We start from the raw sequence: 23,560 nt of genomic DNA on the forward strand, positions 1-23,560 counted from the left end.
CTTACTGCTCCCATCTTCAGATAATCTCCAGGAAACAGAACAAGGGGTGGGGGGTGCTTCAAGCAAGCGCCACATTAGATTCTAAAACCACTGATTCATCCTTTTTCCATCCAAATAAAATCCCTGTCTTTACAGTAAATGTGATGAATGGAAAGAGTATCCTCAGAGATTTATGCACATCTCACGGGCGTTCCCCCCTCCCCCTTTCTCTCCTCCTTCCCCATCTCCTTTTCATTTTGCAGTGCGACAAAGTTTCATGAGGAAGGGTTTATAGAAAATCCATGCCTGGGGATTTATTCAGGCCTTTGTCATGAATTATGGCAACATAGAACCAGCCTCTTGCTATACAATTCGAAATATCTCAACAAGGCGATTACAATGAAGTCCACAGCTCTCTTCAGTGGGAGTAGGACTTGGGCGCATGCAGGTGCTCGCCCAGATAGGAGCGAGAGGGACTCGCTACAAAGGCTGCCTTTGATGGGAAGGCTACGCTGACTTTTCGAAGGGAAGGCAGTCTTTTTCCCCAAAACAATACTATGCGGAACTAAAATTGTCTTTTTAAAACCCAGATCAGCATCGATGGGGCACGGAAGTGACAGCACTAGAGACTAAAGAGTTTCCCTGCGTGAAAAATGACCTCATCCCTTGATGCATCTTTGCAGCCAGTCAGGGCACTTGCCAGAGTCATGGGCTTGATCCCCAGTGTGTGGCGTGCAGGAGGCAGCCAATCAATGATTCTCTCTCATCATTGATGTTTCTCTCTCTCTCTCTCTCCCTCTCTGAAATCAATAAAACTATAATTTTAAAAAAGTAAAAAGAGAAACAATCACATATCACACATATATTGTACTGTAGTAATTTTGTATTTACATTTGTATGATGTGACATAATAGATGTGAATGTTAATCGCTGCTTGACTATGTTAATTAAGTTGTTTAACTATAAAAAAGGAACAATCACAGAGCGTCAAAACGTCCCTTAAAATGTCTCTTCAGTCACCCACGCTGTGAAGAAGTGGATAGTTTCTCAGGATGTCCACCTCAGTCCCTTTCCCCTCCAGCTTGAACTGACCTTGTGTCTTGGGCTGAACAACTGATGAAGAGGCTGCCTTGTTTAAGGATCAGCAGGTTGGCACTCGGCAGGGGGAAGGCTCACTCTAGGAGAGGCCAAGGGGCGAAGGGAAGGACTGGCACAACCAGATTTTCTATCTCCTGCTTTCTGGGCTGTGAGTGGGATGGAGGTTGAAATGACCTCCTCTGCCCTGGCCTCCTTCTCCCTCACCCCCTTCCTCCCTCCCTTCCCTTCTCTCCCCTTTTTCTTCCTCTTGCCCTTCCCACTACCCACCTCGTTTAGTATAATTTGAGTAACTAAAACACACTTCTGTGTTCCTAAACGTTCACAGACCAATGCATGTCCCCAGTCAAAGGCACAGAAAGGAGCTAGCCCTCTGCCCCTGGTGCCCATCCCCACACAGAACATTCTGAGGTTGATAGGAAGTGTTCTTTGCATCCTTACTGCTCCCATCTTCAGATAATCTCCAGGAAACAGAACAAGGGGTGGGGGGTGCTTCAAGCAAGCGCCACATTAGATTCTAAAACCACTGATTCATCCTTTTTCCATCCAAATAAAATCCCTGTCTTTACAGTAAATGTGATGAATGGAAAGAGTATCCTCAGAGATTTATGCACATCTCACGGGCGTTCCCCCCTCCCCCTTTCTCTCCTCCTTCCCCATCTCCTTTTCATTTTGCAGTGCGACAAAGTTTCATGAGGAAGGGTTTATAGAAAATCCATGCCTGGGGATTTATTCAGGCCTTTGTCATGAATTATGGCAACATAGAACCAGCCTCTTGCTATACAATTCGAAATATCTCAACAAGGCGATTACAATGAAGTCCACAGCTCTCTTCACTGGGAGTAGGACTTGGGCGCATGCAGGTGCTCGCCCAGATAGGAGCGAGAAGAACTCGCTACAAAGGCTGCCTTTGATGGGAAGGCTACGCTGACTTTTCGAAGGGAAGGCAGTCTTTTTCCCCAAAACAATACTATGCAGAACTAAAATTGTCTTTTTAAAACCCAGATCAGCATCAATGGGGCACGGAAGTGACAGCACTCGAGACTAAAGTGTTTCCCTGCGTGAAAAATGACCTCATCCCTTGATGCATCTTTGCAGCTCATATAATGACCTTTAAAATCCACTTGCTGAGAATTGGAAAAAGTGGGAAAAAATCCAGCAAGAAGGCCCCGAAGTGATGATAAGGGATTGTTTAATGGCCTGCTAATCGGTCACGGTGCCATCTGTGACCTACAACATAAACCAAGGGAGTAGGCAAGTCGCTTTCCTCGGCTTTTCTGGATAAAAATCTGATGTGAGAATTAAGATCACTTTGATGATCAGTTTCTGTTCTGGGCCAAATCTCTATGGCCCGTCCAACCCCAGAATCAGTTTCCATGGAGACCTCCAGGGATGTTCAGTGGTCCAGCTGACCATCTCAGATAAGCAGGATGGTTCCTGCCATCCATCAGATGATGCTGTTGGTTACATTCAGCTTCGAGTAGGAACCTGTGGGTCTTGTCAGTTCCAACAGATACAGTTTATCTGCAGAAGCCTGGACCTTCTCTGTCCTTCTTGTCTCAACACCACTGCCACCTGCTCCAGAAGTCCACCCTGACCACTTGATCAAAAGAATCTTCCCATCCCCCAGACACTGGCTACCATCCCCCAGACACTGGCTACCATCCCCCAGACACTGGCTACCATCCCCCAGACACTGGCTACCATCCCCCAGACACTGGCTACCATCCCCCAGACACTGGCTACCATCCCCCAGACACTGGCTACCATCCCCCAGACACTGGCTACCATCCCCCAGACACTGGCTACCATCCCCCAGACACTGGCTACCATCCCCCAGACACTGGCTACCATCCCCCAGACACTGGCTACCATCCCCCAGACACTGGCTACCATCCCCCAGACACTGGCTACCATCCCCCAGACACTGGCTACCATCCCCCAGACACTGGCTACCATCCCCCAGACACTGGCTACCATCCCCCAGACACTGGCTACCATCCCCCAGACACTGGCTACCATCCCCCAGACACTGGCTACCATCCCCCAGACACTGGCTACCATCCCCCAGACACTGGCTACCATCCCCCAGACACTGGCTACCATCCCTCAGACACTGGCTACCATCCCCCAGATACTGGCTACCATCTCCCAGACACTGGCTACCATCTCCCAGTCACTGGCTACCAGCTCCCAGTCACTGGCTACCAGCTCCCAGTCACTGGCTACCAGCTCCCAGTCACTGGCTACCAGCTCCCAGTCACTGGCTACCAGCTCCCAGTCACTGGCTACCAGCTCCCAGTCACTGGCTACCAGCTCCCAGTCACTGGCTACCAGCTCCCAGTCACTGGCTACCAGCTCCCAGTCACTGGCTACCAGCTCCCAGTCACTGGCTACCATCCCCCAGTCACTGGCTACCAGCTCCCAGTTTCTTTTCTTATGAGTGTTAATAGCTATTCTTCCTCTCATAGAACCAAACTCTGAGAATCTGTTCGTCTTATTCACCATGGTGTTTACAATACCCAGAACAGTGCCTGGACACTGCAATTATGAAACAAAAGTGTGGATATAGGGATGGCTTTCCATCCTAATACTCATTTTTACACTTGTATCTTCTTTTATGTAAGTCCAATATTCTGGCATCATATCCTTAAATAATTGAGCATATTCTTCCACTTGATCTTTCACAGAAGGATCCCAGGGCCTGCCCCACCAGGCCATGAAGGGACAACTTCATCCTCTTTCTTTCGGGAGCACAACAGGTACAAATGGAAATGGGTGTGGACTTTGGAGACTGTGGAGGTACCTGTGGCAGGCGAGGTCTTCTGGAAGCAGATGTTGAGTTGGAGTCTGGGGTAGGAGGTGTTTGTTAGGAATCGACACCTAGGAAAGGAAGGGGGAGGAAGCAGGCTGGAGGTAGAGACAGGAAGGCTTGGAATAGCATCGCAGGCAGGGCTCAGCCCCGGAGCAAGTACTGGGCGGTGTCAGAGTGACTCAATGTCCCGTAGAGCTACCCCTGCTTCACTGCATCGCAGGGTGTGGGCTGGCCCGGGGACCGAATCCCTGCCGCTAAGGGAGGCCGACCCTGAAGGAGCTGACTGCCCAGGCCGTCTCAGGCCACGCTCCCTGGAGCCGGGCAGTGGGTCCCCCTGGACAGGGCACCTCCTCTGCACTTCAGCGTTGCAACTTTCCAGCTTCTAGTAGAAGTCTGGCTACTGGGTGTCTTCGAAGATGAGCCACAAATAGTCCAGTTCCTAAATTAGAAGTCACGTCCTGTAAGTGCTTGCTGACTTGGCAGCAGCAACACTGACATAATTTCACAAATAATGATGTTATCCCAGGCAAAAGTTGCACTAGATCAATCACCACTCTATTTCGGTGGCATCTGATAGCTCCCCGTGTTTATTTCAGTTCGCCTATTTTTAAACCAACGCTCTCCAGCTTCTGAACCACAACCAGGAGCTACCTTCCCTTTTCAGCCCTCGATAGCATCTGGCTCACATTTTGAAGTGAAGACCGTGATGTGAACACCCTCTCCCAGCCTCTCCTCTCAGCTCCTTGCCTTTGTGCACTTTAACTGGGGGGAAGGGAGAGGCTGTTCAGCTACAAGGAGAGGCAAAAACTTAAGGCAAAAAAGAAAGGAGAGAATATTGTTGCCTACGGACAATGGAAGGCGATTAACGTGAACTGTGACAGGAGAAGGTGTGGGTTTGTTCGGAGAATATTTTCTACTTCTCATAAGGGGGATTGGGAAATATTTTCCTGTTGGAGAAGGGTGTTGAACACAGATGGAGGGGGGCGGGGACTGTCAAGAGAAGTCGTTAAACCTGAGATGCACCCCGTGCGGCTGATGTTATTATGGGTTGAATCGTGTTGCCCCAAATTTTTATGTTGAGTCATAATGCCTGGGGTCTCAGAAGGTGACCTTATTGGAAAATAAAGTGGTTCCAGCAGTTGCAGCGAGGTCATGGGGGTGGTCCCTAATCCAGTATAACTGATGTATTTATAAAAGGGGGAGGGGACCCTTTCCTCCTCCCCATGTGGGAGTCTGTACTTGTTCTTCAATAGATCTCCACCTTTGCTATACTAAAATAAAATAAAAATTAATAAAAAATTAAAAAATAAATAAAATAAAAGGGGAAAACCTGGACACAGACAGACATGCAAAGGGGGAAGAGGGTGTGAAGAGACACAGGGTGGATTGTTACCGGCTGGATGCTTGTGTCTCCCACCGTCCTCACCCCACGTAGGGAAAACGCAGCCTCCTCCCGTGTGTCTCTAACCTCACGCAACGCCCACACTCATGATTCGCTGACACCGATGAGAGGGAGTTTTCCCGCACCACGCAATTCTGCCACGCCAGCTGGTGTCCTATAGTTAAGCTCAATTTTGTCACCATCTACCTGGAGACAATGTCAGGTCCCAAAGTTAAGGACTCGGTCCCCCACACAGACTGCAGACGCCCATCGTAAGAAGTAGGTGGCCACCACTACTGTCCCGTCCGATTTAGCTACACATCAGAGGTTCCCACGACCCCCTCCTCGGGTTCGATTAATTTGCTAGACCAACTCACAGAACTCAGAGAAACATGTTTGCTAGTTTATTGAAGGACGTGATAAAGGAAACAGATGAACAGCCAGATGAAGGGATGCACAGGGTGAGGTCTGGGGGTCCTGAGTGCAGGAGCTTCTCTCCCCGTGGAGTTGGGGTGTGTCTTCCTCGTGGTGTGGATGTGTTCACCAACGTGGGAGCTCCGTGAGTCCTGTACTATTGGTATCCTGGAGACTTCCTCATGCAGGCCTGGTCACTTATTAACTCCATTTCCAGCCCCTCTCTCCTCTCTGGACAATGGGGGGTGAGGCTGAGAATTCCAAGCTTCTGATCACAACGTGGTCGTTCCAGGGACCAGATCCCACCCTGGCACCACCCAGAGTCACCTCATTGGAATAAAAGATGCTCCTAGTGTTCTCACCACTGAGGAAATGCAAGGGTTTTAGTGGTTCTGTGCCAGACCCCGGGGGGCAGAGCCCAGTCTATATATTTTATTATCTCACACCCCAAATTCACTTGTTGAGGCCGCAGCCCCCAGTGTGATGGCGTTTGGAGGTACCACTCAGGTGTGGTACTTGGGAAGGCAGCCCCAGCTGGGTTAGGTCAGCGGAAGGCAAGGTGACCCTTATGAACTGTCCTAGCTCCAGGGTGAAGGATCCCCTGAGTCCTAGGACACAGAGCACTTGGAGAACATGGTCCTGCTGTCTCGGGGGATCTATGAGAAAAAGACACAAGCACCTCCTTCTCCCTTTTCCCTCCTCTTCAACGTCTCCTCACTTTGTCATTCCCTGCCCTCTGGTCTCTCTCTCTGAATCTGTTAAACAGTGGATGTGCTGGTGGTGATACGGGGCTCTCCATGTCTCAGTGCCCTCAGAGATCAAATGGGCATAATACGGTACTGGATGTGGAGGTTGTGTGGAGAGGAATCCATAGGTACCACATGTCAGGTGCAGGTGCATAGCAAGTGCTTGGTAAACAGATGCCCAAACCACCATTTTTGTGGGAAGTAAGAGCTTCACATTATACTTAGCATTGGCATCCGTCACTGTAATTAATGATTATAAGTGATAATTAATGAGTAAATCATTATTATTATTATTACTAGAGGCCTGTTGCATGAAAAGATTTGTGCAATAGGCTTTCCCTTCCCCTGGCTGCCAGCACCGGTTTTCCTCCAGCACCTGGGACCCAGGCCTTCACTCCGGCCGGAGCCGCCTTCAAGCCTTCGCTGCTCTGGCTGGAGCTGCCTTCAGTCTTCGCTCCCCCGCTTCACGCCTAAGTATGCAAATTAACTGCCATCTTTGTTGGCGGTTAATTTGCATATCTCGCTGATTAGCCCATGGGAGGCATAGCAAAGGTATGGTCAATTACCATGTTTGTCTATTATTAGATAGGATTATTGGCAAATCAAAGCCCCCTCCCACCACAAGCCTGGGTTCGAAGCCTGGCTCTACCATAGACAAGCCTGGCTCTTACACAGGCCCCTTAACCAGGTAAGATGGTTAAGGGGTCTGTGTAAGATGGTGAAGTGAGTCCCTAAAAGCACTGAAATATTGCCAGGGAGGTAGTGGAAGTCAGTCCGTCCTGGTGAAGGAGGAGTCAAGTGGGGACAACAGGCTGGCAGACACAATAACAGGTGGTTTTCAAACATCTGGGTAACTTTAGGGAAGAGGCAAGAGGAGTGGGTTAGTATTGATGATGGAGCCCATAGTCCTCAGCACCAAACTCCCGATGTCTTGGTGACCTTGTTGGAGATAAAGATAGCAAACATCTTTAAGTCCACCAGGGACCAGGAAGTATTTCATCTATTGTGATAAAAATAATTTTGGGTGGTGTTTTTGGTTTATTTTTCTTGTTGCTTTTATTGATGTTTGGAGTTTGACTCTGTGTCAGGAACTGGGAACCACCTTGAATATATTGCTCATACTTTGAACGGCTCCATAATGTAGACTTTATTGTTACCCTGTCTTGGAGAGAGAAGTAATCCCAGGCTTCAAAGGTAAAGTAACTTGCTCAAGGTTCCACAGCCAGTAAGTAGCAGAGGCAAGATTTGAACCCAGGTGGTCGGAACCCAGATGGGGCCCAGTTAACCCGTGTGTTACTCTGTGAGACCTGCCATAACATAGTGTCACAGACTGGGTGGCTTAAACATCAGAGATTTATCTTCTCACACTTCTGGAGGCTGGAAGTCCAAGGGTAATGTGTCAGCAGGGTGTGTTTCTCCTCAGGCTTCTTTCCCTGGTTGTAGATGGCCATCTCCGTGTCTTTACATGGTTTTCCTCTGTACATGTCTGTGTCTTAATCTCCTCTTCTTATAAGGACAGCCATCAGATTGGATGAGGACCCACCCTAATGACCTCATTTTAATGCGATTACCGCTATAAAGACCCTATCTCCAAATAGTCACGTCCTGAGATACTAGGGGTTTGGGATTTCCACATTTGATTTTTTGGGGAACACAATTGAATCCATAGTAAGCCCCCTACCTGTGTTTCCTCAGGGGTGAAGCACATACCATTGTTAAAGCAGCATGGTTTCAGGTAGTGACCTGAACACTAGCAGCAGTGAATTATACCCACAGAAGGCACTTTGCTTTTCAGATCTCTCCCAGGGACTCTGATTGCACCAGGGAGAAACTCTCAGCGAGGTGCTAATGACTGACTGTAACTTTCCAAGGCTTACAGGTCTCCACTTTGTTTTGTTTTGTTTTTTAAATATATTTCATTGACTTTCTACAGAGAGAAAGGGAGAAGGATAGAGAGTTAAAAACATCAATGAGAGAGAAACATCGATTAGCTGCCTCCTTCACACTTCCTGCTGGGTATGTGCCTGCAACCAAGGTACATGCCTTTGGCCGGAATCAAACCTGGGACCCTTGAGTCCACAGGCCGACGCTCCATCCACTGAGCCAAACCGGTTAGGGCATCCCCTTTGAACAAAGACAGCTATCTGGCTAACTAGAATGTACTAGTTGCCTATTTTTTGTCATATTTTTTTTCCCAGTGATTTTTCTAGTCATGGCAAGGAAAACCAGCCTTTCCTCTTAGGGTAGAGATGTAAAGTTTCCTTTTCAAATACCTTTTTTAAAAAAGAGTGAGTCCATTTAAAGAAACGAAAGTAGTGAGCAAATCCGGACAAGAGTGGTTTGAGACTGAAGTTAGGGAAATGCTTGTCCATATAGCAGCCACGAGCACTGCTGAAACACAGAGAAAGAATCCATAAGTCAAAGGCTGGGGAAATGTCCTGCTGGGTATTGAGGGGGCAACTCAGATGGGTCTCAGGCTAAGACTCTGGAGTCTTAAGTGGATGCTCCAAACGGATTGTGTATTCCCCACTCAAAGAGTGGTCCCCACCTTGGGAATGCCTTTCTTTTCAGCATTCAGCCTCTGACTCTCACCCTTCTCCTCCCTCTCCACCCCAGACGGGGCTAAGAGTTGGCCAGTTTCAAGAGAGCCTTTCTTTTCCTTAAGTCAGCGGTTCTCAACCTGTGGGTCGCGACCCCTTTGGCGGTCGAACGACCCTTTCACAGGGGTCGCCGAAGACCATCCTGCATATCAGATATTTACATTACGATTCATAACAGTAGCAACATTACAGTTATGAAGTAGCAACGAAAATAATTTTATGGTTGGGTCACAACACGAGGAACTGTATTTAAAGGGCCAGAAGGTTGAGAACCACTGCAAGCCATTCCACCAGCCAGTACCAGGATGGTGCTGTTGGCGGTTCAATAGTGCTCACATCTTCATAGATTTTCCCAGAAGCTCTTCAGGAAAAAGCTTAGTAACACAGACTTGGGGTCCAATGCCAGCTTCGCCATTTAGCAACTATGGGTCTCTGAAAGGGTTTCCATGACGTGCCTGGGTCTCAGTCTCCTCATCTGCAAAATGGAGCTAATAATGGATGGCTGTGAGGCCCAAATGGGAACCCGGATACCCCTAGGGAAGGGCTCCTGGCACAGTAAGTACTCAATAAAGGGTACTATTATTAGCTTCCCCCTGGGGTAGAGAAATGTAAATGTGTACCTGCCAAGTGTTCTGGGAGTGTAGCCAAATTACCCCACCTCAGACATGAGAATCCTTCCCCGCCTGAGTTTGGGATTCCACTCTGTAATATACCCACGTTTGTTTTAACATAAAAATGATGCTTTAAATTGCCATCGAGGACAATTAGTGCTCCAGGAAATGGGCTGTAAGTATTCTCTGCCATGAGCCCATCATTCCCCTGTTTGTACACAGTTTAAACTTTGAGAGGCATACAGGTTTGCATCCCTTTAACTCAACGGTCTCAACGAAGAGCAGTTTTGTCCACAGAGGACATTTACCAAGGTTGGAGACACTTTTGGTTGTCACAGCCAGAGGATCTTCTAAATCTCCTCCCAGGCTGGGGAAAGCCCTCCTCTCCCCCAAAAAGGCCCCCGTCTCAAATGTCAATTATGTCAAAGTCAAGAAACTGTGTCCTGGAGATACCTAGAAGGCTTTGTTGTTGAAGCAAGACTGGCTTGTTTATTCTCATTCTTTCCTTCGCACTCCCACCAACATCTCCTCCATTCTCTCTCCATCTTTGACCCTACTGTGTAGAATAATGGAATCTTGTCATCACAAGCAAACTGTGTTGAGAAACCTTACTTTAAAACGAGGTGGGGGGAGATTATGGCAACAAGAGGTGTTTACGCTGCCCTATTATTTGCACTCATTTAAATCAAACCAATGAGTGAGTGCCTATCAGACACCAAATGCTATTCTGGGCCTCCAAGCGTTCTCTGTAGTGACAGGCTACTCCATAGAAAGGTGGCCATAGTGACCCAAGCCAGATCTTAGCAAAACCCAGTAGGCGACAGGTGGGGTCTCCCTACATTTTCTACCTCTGCCCATCTTCCTGTTCTGGCCACTTCTAACTCATTCCCCCTCTTTCAAGCAGGTTCATATTTTTAACCATCTAGCTAAGATATTGCCTGCTGCTTTAGTCAGTGTTTTCCAGAGAAACAGAACCAATAGGATCTGTATAGATCTGGAAGGAAAGGATAAGGAATTGGCTCACATGATTATGGAGACTGGTGAGTCCAAATCTGCAGTGTGGGCCTGCTGTCTAGACACCCAGGAAAATCAATAGTATAGTTCCGGTCAGGAAGGCCAATCTTTTTCTTCTATTCAGGCTATCAACTGATTAGATGGGGCCCACCAACATTTTAGAGGTGTACTTGCTGGATTATTTCTGTCATTTTAATGATAGTCACTTAAGTCTTGACACATGTTCTATATCCTACCGATTGAAGTAACCAAAATTCTATCTGAGTTAACTGCTGAAGAAGTATTAACAGAGGATAAAAAAGAGAATGAGGGTGTCTTACATGAAGTCAGCATGCCTGCATCAGGGCTTGGGACTGACCTTGTGGAGACCAGAGAGGATGTCTACCTCTCTCACTCATGGGGCCTAGCACAGTTCCCTCAGGGCTGCTGGGGTGAGTGTTCTGCTCACTTGCTGCTCCTCTTTACTGAATCCCAAGATCCATGCTCAGGGGCAGATACCAGGGAGCCACATGTGGTCCTAGGTCCAAGCTCCACCTCCCAGCCCAGCATTACCAACAGCCAAACTGATATTTTAGCCAGCTATTTGTTCCTGTATCTGTTTCTCAATTGGTTCCTAGTGCAAAGGAGAAAAAGAGGTGTTTATTAGTAGCACACAACAGGGAGCTCAAAAGGGACAACAGCCAAACTTCTACTCTGTGGGTTGGTCCAGAATCAAGCAGAAACAGCTCAGAGAAAATGACCTTCAGCTGCAAGGTCAGAGTCTGCTTTGGGTGAGATTGTGGGGACCACATCCCACATCCTAACCCATTTGTGTGTATCAGCAGCTGTTACCACAGGCAATTATGTGCCAGTTGTGCTCCTGTGTGTGGGGAATCGGAACATGTTTACCCAATAGACACTGGTGATGGCAGGAGGTCTCAGGTCCTGGAATGGCAGTTCTGCAGGATGCAAACTGTGGTTGACCAGTTGGCCGGTTGTTCTGATCTTGTTTGCCATCAACAAGGATTCCTGTATTTTATTAATTTCTACAAAGATAGGGGAGAAACCTTGAAGGAATTTTCAGGCCAGATAAGGAACCAAGATCCCTCTAAACATCAGTCACTTCCAAGAACTTACCTCTTCAGCTCCAGAAACCTTTAGTAATCATTTGATTTGTTTAACAACACAGGGGGCTCTGAGTCAGTCCCATTTATTTCAGTACTGAGGCTAATTGGTTAATGGGCTTCAAGGCCTCCTAACCAATGGCTTTCTGCCTGCCTGTGCTTTGTGTTGAAAAAATGCCACTAAAATACAAAATCTTCTAATGATCCTGGGGCAAATGGGGCTCTAGGCCAAGCTTAGAGGTGGGGAGTCTCCTAATTACCAATTGTAATGCAGCCTTTGGTTGCTTCATGGAGAATGTCCCCATTCCCTACCCTGAAAAATTACTTGCTGAGCACTTGCCCATCTTTCTTTTACTTCCTTTCTGCCACCTGAGCCATATGGAGAGGGACTTTCTCATCTACGCAGAAAACCACATATTGCATGATTTTATTTATGTAAAATGTCCAGAAAAGGAAATTTTATAGAGACAGAAAGTAGATTAGTTGTTGCCAGAAGCTGGCAGTGGGAATGGGGATTAACTGTAAATGGGCATGTGGGATCTTATTGGGATGATGAAAATGTTCTAAAAATATGTATATTATGGTGATGGTCACAGTACTTGGTAAATTTTCTAAAAATTGTTAAAATTGTACAATTAAAATGGGAAAATGTTATGGTCTATAACAGATACCTCAATAAAGTTGTTTATTAAAAACAGGAGGAAGAAAGTGAAGTAGACACCGTGGCCATTGTTGATGTCCTGCCCACATCCCTTAGGCCCTATGTTTCTGTACAGGCTCACTGGCTTCCACCTCCATCCCACAGCTTTGCCTACGGGCTTTCTCTGGTCACTAGAGCCCACTCTGCCCACATGTGTGGCTCATTGTGATGCAGGTGTTCCCAGGGTCTGGGGATCTGAAGGTCCTAGAGTCTAGGGCAGTGATGGCGAACCTTTTGAGCTCGGCGTGTCAGCATTTTGAAAAACCCTAACTTAACTCTGGTGCCGTGTCACATATAGAAATTTTTTGATATTTGCAACCATAGTAAAACAAAGATGTATATTTTTGATATTTATTTTATATATTTAAATGCCATTTAACAAAGAAATATCAACCAAAAAAATGCGTTCGGACCAGAGTTAAGTTAGGGTTTTTCAAAATGCTGACACGCCGAGCTCAAAAGGTTTGCCATCACTGCTCTATCTCAACCAGAAGTACCAGGGAAGTCATGACCCTTGAGAGAGGCCCTTGACCACTAGCTGCTGGAATCAATGCAGAAATACCCCAGCTCCTTGCCCTTTGGGCATATTCTCTATGGTATTTCCCAGAGGTCCTCACGCAGGACTGAACTCCAGTTTCCCACAGTGGTCAGTTGTTGATGAAATTCATTGTGTAGGCTTCCTTCCCTTCCCTGCCTCAGTTTCCCACTCTTCTACCTTTTCCTGAGATCCCCGCCCAAATATATTACTTCCACCCAAATCTTTGTCTCAGAGTCTACTTCTGGGGTAACCCACTTGGGAAGGGAAGACCTGCTGGAAATTGGTAAGAACTAAACATTGATGAATCAATTTAAATTGAAGTGAAGCCATAAACTTGGAGGTCTGATTACCTGGGTTGGAGTCTCGGCACTCTCTTACTAGTTATGTGACTTTGACTAACTTACTTGATCTTAAAGTCTCGTATCTCTCATCTGTGTAATCAGGGTAACTCTAGTATCTATGTTATAGGGCCGGAGTGAGGATGCAATGTAATAGTGCAGCTGGAGCCGTTAGCAGAGGAACTGGCACATAGTAAATGTTTAATACGATGTAATTATATGATTTTATGGGGTGATGACTGGTCCACCAAATAATCACAGACATTTGAACCAGGCTGGAAAAGAGGGTTGGCTGGATTTTCTGGGGCTCATCCATAGAGTGTGCATTTGCAGCCAAGATCATAAAGCTCTGGGGTTGCTGCTTGGGTGACATGAGTACCACCCTCACCAAATGACATCAGCCACTCTGGGGATGGGCAGAAAGTGAAACAGACGGTGCCTTTTTCTTCTCGATGAACAAACTGGATCCAATACTTCTCCAAAGGGAGCTGTTTAAAGTAATGATCAAAGATGAGTAGAATTAGTTTTATGACCTTTGGAAAAGGAGGGGACACTATCATATTTTATTTGGTTCCATATTAAGCCTGAGCTGCTCCCTGGATGGGAGCGCAATTCTGCTGTGACTGAGTGTGGGACTTTGAAAAGTTATTTCCCTTCTCTTAGCCCAGGTCTTCATCTGCAAAAAGGAGATAACGGAGGCTTACCTCAAAGGGGTATCTGAAGATTTTGTCATTCATTAAATGTAAAGAGAACTGTGCAAGGCCTACCATGTAGCAGATGGTCAACATCCACTCCTGTTTTCCCCTCTTCTGTTAATGTTTCTCCAGTAGTGTTAATTTGGATAAAAACTTGGTTTCTTCAACCAGTGGGAAATAAGAGTATGTGTCAAGTCTTAAGTGACCATAACTAAATTGGCAGAAATAATCCAGCAGGCATGGCAAGTGCATGGCACACACGCCATCATTCCCCCTCTCGCAATAACAGCAGACATTACCAATCGATCATTGCTCTTTTCATTTGAGTTTGGATATAGTCCCAGAATTTTTTCCAGCAGAGCACTCTAAGCCACCACTACCGACTGCTCAAATTTGGCATGCAAGATGAAAGTCATTTGGCAACCCCTAGTGTAAGCTTAAACATAATGGAGTTTAGCACAAGGTCTGATAGTCAATAAATACTTAATAAACAGATGACTAAAGGATAAATGCAATGAGGTTATTTAATACTGCCATCATTATGTCTTCGCTAATTCCTCCAAATTCCTCCTCCTGTAGCGTGGATTTTTCCTTAGCGACTGAAGGTTTTGGAGGGTACCTGGAATGCTCATAATTCTAGGGACAAAAAAGCGTCCTCTGAAAATATGTATATTGGTATGATTTCATCTTGGGAGATTGTCTCCTTTGGTTACATCATTTTTATCTAGCGCTGGCTGCACAGAAAATTCCCCGAAGTATAAGTTATCTGAAGAGCTTATTCTGGCGATGAAGGAGAAATCCTTAATTGGTTGAATGTAGCCAACTATTTTCTGACCAGGAGGCACATCTCAAAACTGCATGTCAGGCGGCTGCAACTGAGCTGTAACGCCAAGTTGATGGTGATCTCCTTAGGAAACTGGTTTTAGCCGTAGGAATGCCTCCCCTTCTAAAGTCAAGAGACCAGCCTCTGACATCAAGTCTGCAATTCCAAACATTAGTCACCGCAAGATTGATTCCTAGTCCAATGTTTGCTTTTTCTATTCTAAATTTAAAAGCATTAATTGTGTTTATACAATTATGAAAATTAAACACATTTATTATAAATGCAGAACATTTGAAAGAAGGAAACAAAAGCAACCATAGATCCATCACTCAGTGGTAGTCTTAACATCTGGGGTATTTCCTTCTTGTCATTTCTCTGTGCATATTTTAGCTGTAATTACATTTGTATATTACATGTAAAGATTTTATGTCCTAATTTTTTTTTAAATTTAACTTTATAACGTAGTGCATCTCCATGTTTTTGCAAGCTCTCCATATACACATTTTAATTGTTGCATAAATCATAAATATTCCAATAAGTAAATACTCTATAATTTGCCTACCATTAGGCAGAATTGTTCAAAGTTAGGTTGTGTCTGATGTTTTGCGACTGTAAAGATGCTATGGTGACTTTATTTGCATATAAGGTTTTTTTCCTATATATAGGAGTGTTTCCTTGACATTTGGTTAGTTTCCAAATCTCTCTCTCTTTCTCTCTCTCTCTCTCCCCCATAGATATGTAAAAAGAAATAAAATGGGTAAAGTATACATGTCATAAGTGTAGAGCTCAACTAATTTTTACATATGTGCTCCCAGTGTACCACTACCCAGATCAAGTTATAGAACTTGACCCCGAAAGGCACCCTCATGTTCCTTCTATGCATGATATTTAAACAATAATTTGCAGTTTGCTGCTTATAAAGAAACACATCTTCTTCTTTACCCTAAGAAACTAGCAGTTTCTATTCTGACCCAGAATGCTATCACTGTTAGAGTATAGCATTTCTGTGGTGCACCGAAAATATATTTTTTGCCAATCTGATAAAAAATAGGTATACTTCTGATTCATTCACACTGGATGGCTATCATTGTGTTGGCTGTTGTCATTTTTTTTTTTATTTTATCCAAGGGAAAAGAGGCCAGTGCCCCTGACTAAATCGTCAGGTATTGCATGTTTAAAAATTCTCATGGCACACCGGGTGAAAATAGCTGGATTACAGCAATATCATCCTTTGTCACCAAGGTGGCACCTCAATATGTGGGAGGTCCCTCCCAGAGTGAGCTGTTCAGCAGTGTTTCAATGTCTGAAAGGAACTCAGAGGACTGCTGTTCACTCTACACATGGCTGTCAGTCCTCTTCCGTCTGTCCTCGGCACACTGATTAGAAAGTTTAGAGATGCAATATATTTTCTATCCAGTTTAATAAATGACTTTGGGGGAAGCCAGCAATTTTTTTTGCCTTTTCTAGCAAATGTGGGACTGTACAAATCAATTTGTTGAATGACAACATGTCATGGATGTTAAAATAAAATGTCTATACTTACAAATATTTACATGTAAGTAAAAAATATAATGAATGGAAATAAATACATTTATTAGACTGTTCTCTGATTCGTTCCTTGCTGTAATCCTAGTCACCATCACATTTATTGAGAGCCTACTGTGTACCAGAGATAACCTAAATTATTTATACACCTCACCTCATTTAATTCTCACTATAATCCTGTCCCCATTTTACAGATAAGAAAACTGAGGCTGTGTGCCACACAGGAAGTAAGTATTGAGACTGGGATTTGAACCCAGTGTTGCTGCATCCAGAGCTGGCACATTTAATCACCATGCCATACCTCTGCTAAGGTAATACACCCTTGAACTTGTAGGTGATGGTAGTTTACTGATCTCCCGTTCAGATTTCTGACAATTGACCTATTTGAAATGGTATTTGCCAACTCTAGAAAAAGAAATCTGCCCTTTCTATCCTCGGGGAAGATACCCTATGTTTGCATAGTTAGTAAACAAATGCGGGTTGAGTGCCTTTGATATTTTTAATATCTTTATTGAGATATAATTTGCATACCATAAGAATTCTCCATTTTGATGTACTTACAGTTATGCAACCATCACCACAACCTAATTTTAGAACATTTCTATTACCCTCCCCTGAATCCCATCGCCATTACTAGTCATCCCCCCTTTCCCCTTTCCAAACCAGCCTCTGGTAACCACTAAGCTACTCCTTTCTGTCCCAGGAGATTTGCCTATTCTGGACATTTCATCTAAGTGAAGTCATACAGTATGTGGTCTTTTTGTGTCTGGCTTCCTTCCTGGGCATGTTTTAAACTGACCCATGTGGTAGCATGAATCAGTACTTCATTCTAAATAGTTGTTCAGTTTGCCCTTAGTATCTTCACCATGTGAGACATCTTTCTCATTCTTTCCCTGTTCAAAGTGGTCGTCCTTTTCTCAAGTCAAGCCCCTTTATACCCTCTTCCTCTGTTGTAATTTATTATTTTTAAATATATATATTTTTATTGATTTCAAAGAGAGGAAGGGAGAGGGAGAGAGATAGAAACATCAGTGATGACAGAGAATCATTGATTGGCTGCCTCCTGCAAGCCCCTACAGCGGGTGGAGCCTGAAACCCAGGCATGTGCCCTGACTGGGAATTGAACCATGACCTCCTGGTTCATGGGTCAATGCTCAATGGCCAGGCAATACTGAACCACGACAACCAGGCAACACTTCATTCATTTGATGCTAGTAGTTTAGGCAAAATATTTGTCTCACTCATAAGTAAAATTTATGCATAGTTTTCTCTTCGGGTGCTATCTTGATCAGAACTGAATTTTTTAAAAATTGCAAAGCTGCTCATTACTTTCTGTGGCAGAGGTTGTCAACCCTGGCTGCACACTAGAATCACCTGTAGACTATTTTAAGCTGCTGTACCTGGCACACCTGACAAAGATTGAACAGGAATTTCAGGAATGGGGTGGGGTTGGATATCATGAACTTTAACAGGTGATTCTGTCATGCAGTCAAGTCAGAGAACCCCCATGTATGCTCTGGGATTAACATTGGGGCAATCTCTGTGTTTTACATAAGGTTTTATAGAACTCAGCCAGAAACCTCTCTGACATGGGTGGCTTTTTCACTGATAAGTCTTTTGTCTCTTTTTGGTAACTGGTTTCTTCAAGTTGTCTACTTTTCTCGGTCATTTTATATATATTTTTTTTCTCCAGGAAGTGAGCCATAGAATTGCATTTTTCTTCTCTTCTGTAACTTTTATTGTGGTTTTTAAATAAATATAACCATATTTTCTTTTTTTCTTAATTGTATTTATGTATGCATGTGTGTGTGTGTGTGGGGGGGGAGTGGTGGTTAATCTGGTATTTTAAAAAATGAGCTTTTAAATTTATTTTCCTTTCTGCTATTTGTGGTTTCTATTCCATTACATCAAGATTTTATCATTATTAATTTTCTACACAGGTTTTTTTTTTTAGTTTATTTTGCTCTTATTCTAACCTCCTGGGGTTTGTAACAAGTTCTCTTATTGTTTTTATTAGTTATTCTTTATAATAAAGGCATTGAAGTCTATTAATTTTCCTCTGACAACAGCTTTATTATATTCCATAAATTCTGGGCTGAAACCGGCTCTCTGACATCCCCCGAGGGGTCCTGGATTGCTAGAGGGCACAGGCCGGCCGAGGGGCCCCACCAGTGCACTCTTGGGGTGGGGAGAGACAGAGGAGATTGGCCAGCCAGGGAGGGATCATGGGAGGGCTTTAAGGCGTATCCGGCCTGTCTCACCCAGTCCTGATTGGCTGGACCCCAGCAGCAAGCTAACCTACTGGTTGGAGCATCTGCCCCCTGGTGGTCAGTGCACGTCATAGTGAGCGGTTGAGCGGCCTGAGCATATTATGCTTTGATTGGTTGAATGGCTGACTGGTTGACCAGACACTTAGCATATTAGGCTTTTATTATATAGGATTGATTTGAAAAAAATGTCTTTTATTTCATTTGTTGAGGCATTCTTTATGTCCAGGTATATGACAGATTTTATGGATATTAAAAAACAATATTTATTTTCCACTAAGGTAAGCATGTTTCTGTATATATCTAATAAATTGAGTTTGTAGGTTGAACTATACAATATGTCATGTCCTTACTTATTTCTATTTCTTTTTACCTGCTTGATATGGAAAACAGTATTGATTTCTTCAAATATATAAGTATTTGTTTTATCAAGGTCTCATTATTTTTCAGTTTTTGTGTTTGGTGTTACTATGTGGTTGGCATTGCTCCGAGTGCTTTTTAACACTAACTCATTTATTTAATCTCAGAACAATCCTAGGAGAAGGGTAAGATGTCCTCCCAGAAGAAACAGGGATGTGAAACACTTGCCAAGGTCTCAGAGTTAGTTAGTAAGAAGTGGGTGCAGGATTCAGATGGGGTGGTTTGGATCCAGAGTCTTGTTCTTGCTCATCCCCTGCACATGACTGGCCTTCCCCTCCCATGAATGGCTCCTCATTCCAGGTCCAAGGTGGATTCTCTGTCTTCTTATGGACCCTTTTCCTGTAACTACATTCGATGAGTCCCAGGGGAGCACTAGATTCAAGTCAGGATAATCAACACCCTTTGCTGAGATGTTTTTGGACTCTGACTGAGACCTAATTCATTCATTGATCCAGCAAAAATTACTTGAGTACCCACTATGTGTCAAGCACTTAGTACTGAGGGTAGAATATTGAATAAAACAGACAAAACCTGCCTTCATGGAACTTATAATCTAGTGAAGTAATACAGACCACCCTCCCCCTCCAAAAAAACACACATAATAAATCAGAAAAAAATGATAAGGGCAACAGAAAACAACAGAATAAAGTAAAGGTGGTGGGGAGTGTTGGCCAGGGCACTGCGGTTTCACTTAGATGATAAGGGCAACAGAAAAAAACAGAATAAAGTAAAGGTGATGGGGAGTGTTGGCCAGGGCACTGCGGTTTCACTTAGATAGTCAGGAAAAGCTTAAATGAGGTGGTTACCTTTGTGCAAAAGCTCGAACAAGGTGAGGGAGGGAGATATGCAACATCCGGTGAAGAGCATTCCAGACAGAATGAGTAATCAGAGCAGTGTCATGAGGTAGGCCCACCTGGGGAGTTCTGGAGATGGCAAGGAAACCAGGGTGTGGGAGGAGTGTGAGTAAAGGGGAGGGGAGTAGTGTGTGAGGTGAGAGAGGTGAGGGGGGCTGGGCGGTGATGGGCCTTGCAAACTCTTACATGGACATTGGCTTTGTTTCAAAGAGAAATGGGGACCTACTTGAGGGTATTGAGTAGACAAATGGATGACGGCATCACACTTAACTTTTGCTGGGTTCTCTTTGGCTGCTGTGTAGGGAATAGAGCTAGGTTAGAAGGTAGGAGCCTCCTGCTGAAACCAAGGGGGATGTGATGGGGGCGTGGACCCAGGCGATGGCGGTGGAGATAGTGAGATGTGCTCAGATTCAGGAGGGGAGAAGCAACAGGAATGCCAATGAATGGGATGTGTGATATGAGAGAGAGGCCAGAAGAATGCAAAGGTCTTGAGATAGGGAAGCTTTGGGTAGAGCAGGTTTGGGGAGGAAGATCAAACATTCAGTTTTGGACAAGGTCTACTTAATATTGTTTGGAGACAATTCTCCGTGGGCCTCTCATGTTTCTGCAGATCTTATGAGCACATCCCCTCATGGCTCTCTGTTCTGGACTACCTTTTCAAGGATGCTTGAATAATTGAGCAGTCTTGGAAAATGGAGATATTCTCTCTCTGGGGCAGAGTGCATATATGCCTGCTGCCAGGCTAATAATAATATTTTTTCTCTGGGGCAAAGGTTCAGCAGGTTTGTTTATAGCTCATTGAACATTTGGGTGTTTGTTTGTTTTTTCAGCCATGTGCATCGTATCCACCTTGATCCCCTCTGCATCACCCCTTCCCCCATGGGTCTTGGGAGGCAAGGGGAACTGATGCAAAAATGAATGTCCTGCTGCCTGCTCTGCTGTGAGCAATAAAGTCCTTTGTCTCTGACCCAGGAGTCTCATGTCTCCTGCCAGCATCCACAGAAGTGTGGCGGGATAACTTACCACCTTGCAAATAGGCTAACATCCCCAGATTCTTCACCGTTCTTGACAGAGATGTCTATTAGACACGCTAGTGGAGATGTAAGCAAGTGAGTATATGAGTTTGGGGTTCAGGGGAGTAGCGCAGGCTGGACCTATACCAGTAAATTTGTGCATTTGCAGCATGTAGTGATTTATAAAGCCTTGCATCTGGATGGTGGGGAAGAGAAGTTACAGGACTAAGGCCTGGGAAAAGCCAACACTGAAAACTGGGGAAGGATAGTGTTGTAATGTACCCCGCGAATTACAGAAGGACGCCTCAAGAAGTTGAATTAAAGAGTCACATTTATTGCAATCCGGGACTATGAGGGGCCGTGCCCCAAATCTCATAGTAACAAGATGGTTGCAGCTCCAGGTTTATATAGGCAAAAAATCACAAAGGTATTGATTACATCTCAAGGTTTGGAATGAGGAACCTGGTTTGCAAAAACGCAGTTTACAGAAGTAGAAACAGCATGTTATCTAAATTACAGTTTTGGATCTAGAGCCCTTGGGTAACCTGGGTTAAACTGATTCATGTTATCTAAATTACAGTTTTGGGTCTCGGGGTCACTGAATTGACAGAAACACCTTATCTAGAGCCCTCAGGTCTTGAGACCACTGAGTTGCCAGGAACTCATTATCTAGAGCCATCGAGGTAATTTAGAGTAATTGTGCTGTCCTGGTCTTGGGACCACTGAGTCAACTGGAACGCATTATCTGTGGCCACTAAAACAATTTAGGATAATTGTGCTGTCCTGTTTCCCAGGTACAGAAGAATGTGCTTTCTAAAACCAGTAAGATAACAATCAATGGGATAGTCATTCAATCGAATGGGATGATTTATACAATTCAGAAAATCAAAATAACCTGTCTATTGTTAAATAAAGCAAATAGGTACCATACTTCAATAGGAAAGAGAGCAATATGGGAAGAGGAGGCATTAACCTGAGAAGGAGCACCTGTGAAGTAGAGGGAACCAGAGAGAGCAGTTCTGGTCACCAAAGAAAGGAAGGTGTCCCAGAGGAAGGATAAGAAACTATTAACTGTCAGTAATGAAGAGGTCACTTGAGGGCAGTGTGCATGTGAGATCCAGTCGGGGGCTGGGGCACAGACACCTGTTTAAGAGGAGATGGGAAAAGAGGAATTGGAGACAGTGAGTTAGACAACTCTTTTGAGAACTTTCACTGTGAAGGGAACAGAAATATGGGGTAGTGGCTGGAGGGGGAAGTGGGGCCAATAAAGACATTGTTTGTGTTTTTAATAGGAAAAGTAGAAGTGAGTTAGATACTGGAGAGAATGATGCCGTAGAAGGGAGAACATTGTGATAAAGGAAGTGATGTTCATAAGTAGGTGAGTGAGGATGTGATCCAGGGAGTAAAGGGAGGAGGAGGTGGTCTCATGTAGGAGCCTAGATAGTCTGTCCATCAACACAGAATCATTGCACCAATGCAGGGCAGCCAGGAAATGGGGTAGAGGGAGCTTGTAGGAACTTCCTTCTGCTTGCTTCCTCCTTCCTCATGAAGGGAGGTCATCAGGCAAGTGAGGGAGGGCAAAGAATGTCCGAAATGGGAGGGTAGTGCCAACATGTGGCCTGGGGCACGAGAGCGTGACAGGACTCGCAAAACACAGAACAACCGAGTAGCGGCCAGGTCCTACTTGAGGCCTGAGTTGGTAGAGGGAGAATCTGTTCCTTTCCGGTGGCCGTGGGATGTGACGTGCAGGCACTGTGGCAGCCATGGTGTTTGCTACGTGGGGGGCAATGAGAGAGGATTAATCAAGCATGCAGAGAGAAGCCGAGACAAGGGAGGAAGGGACTGACTGGTGTGTTTGGTCTCTGGGTCCAGCTCTTCCCCGGGCCTGGTTTTATGGATGACCTTCTTTCAGTTAGATTACCCAATTCCATCACCTCAGTGGACCAGCTATAGAAACAGAATGCCAGCTTGAGTAACTTCAACCAATGCAGGGGCGGGGGGAGGGGGAGTTTCATTCTCGGGTTTGAAAAATTTGTTCCAGAGTGGGCCATACCCAACAGACCACAGAAGTATCAGGGACCCAGGCTGCTTTCATCTTGGTGGCTCATCACCTCTTGCACTGGCTTCTATCCTCACGGTCACAAAATGGCTGCTGCAGTTCCAGCTATCCTTTCTACATTCTAGGCAGAAAGAATGGGAATGGCAAGGAGTAAAGAGGTACCCATCCCACCTGACTTAGCACCCTCCGCACAAGGATTTCTTGGAAGCTCCACAGTGATGTCTGCTGTTCTTTCTTTGCTCATCCCTAATGACAAGGAAAGCTGGGAAACGTTGTTTTCTGCTTGGGTACATCACCCCCCTAAATAAATCAGGAGTCTTTATCAAGCAAGAAGGGAACAATGAGTATTTGGCAGCTAGCAGATGCAGGCATATCCAATGGCCTTCCAATAAACTCCTTTTTCCCGCAAGTCTTTTTGGAATGGATTCCCAAGGTGTACAAACAAAAGAGACTTGAGAGACACTGAGGAATCACAATAGGTACCAGATGGGTTGAGATGGGGAGGTGCAGAACAGAAGCTGCAAACAAGATGGGAGAAGATTTTTTTTTT

The 23,560-nt window shown here is 45.0% G+C and overlaps 1 protein-coding gene across 1 annotated transcript in view; it reads left to right on the plus strand.

Moving 5' to 3' along the window:
• The window catches only part of XYLT1 (xylosyltransferase I), a 388,023-nt gene that overhangs the window by 11,469 nt on the left and 352,994 nt on the right, over positions 1-23,560 (plus strand). The window contains exon 2 of the mRNA XM_014544395.1: positions 2,705-3,501. Within this exon, the coding sequence (XP_014399881.1) occupies positions 2,705-3,501 (797 nt within the window). The remainder of the gene's footprint in view (positions 1-2,704; positions 3,502-23,560) is intronic.

The sequence above is a fragment of the Myotis brandtii genome, unplaced genomic scaffold (assembly GCF_000412655.1).
Source record: "Myotis brandtii unplaced genomic scaffold, ASM41265v1 scaffold363, whole genome shotgun sequence".
Classification (NCBI taxonomy): Eukaryota; Metazoa; Chordata; class Mammalia; order Chiroptera; family Vespertilionidae; genus Myotis; species Myotis brandtii.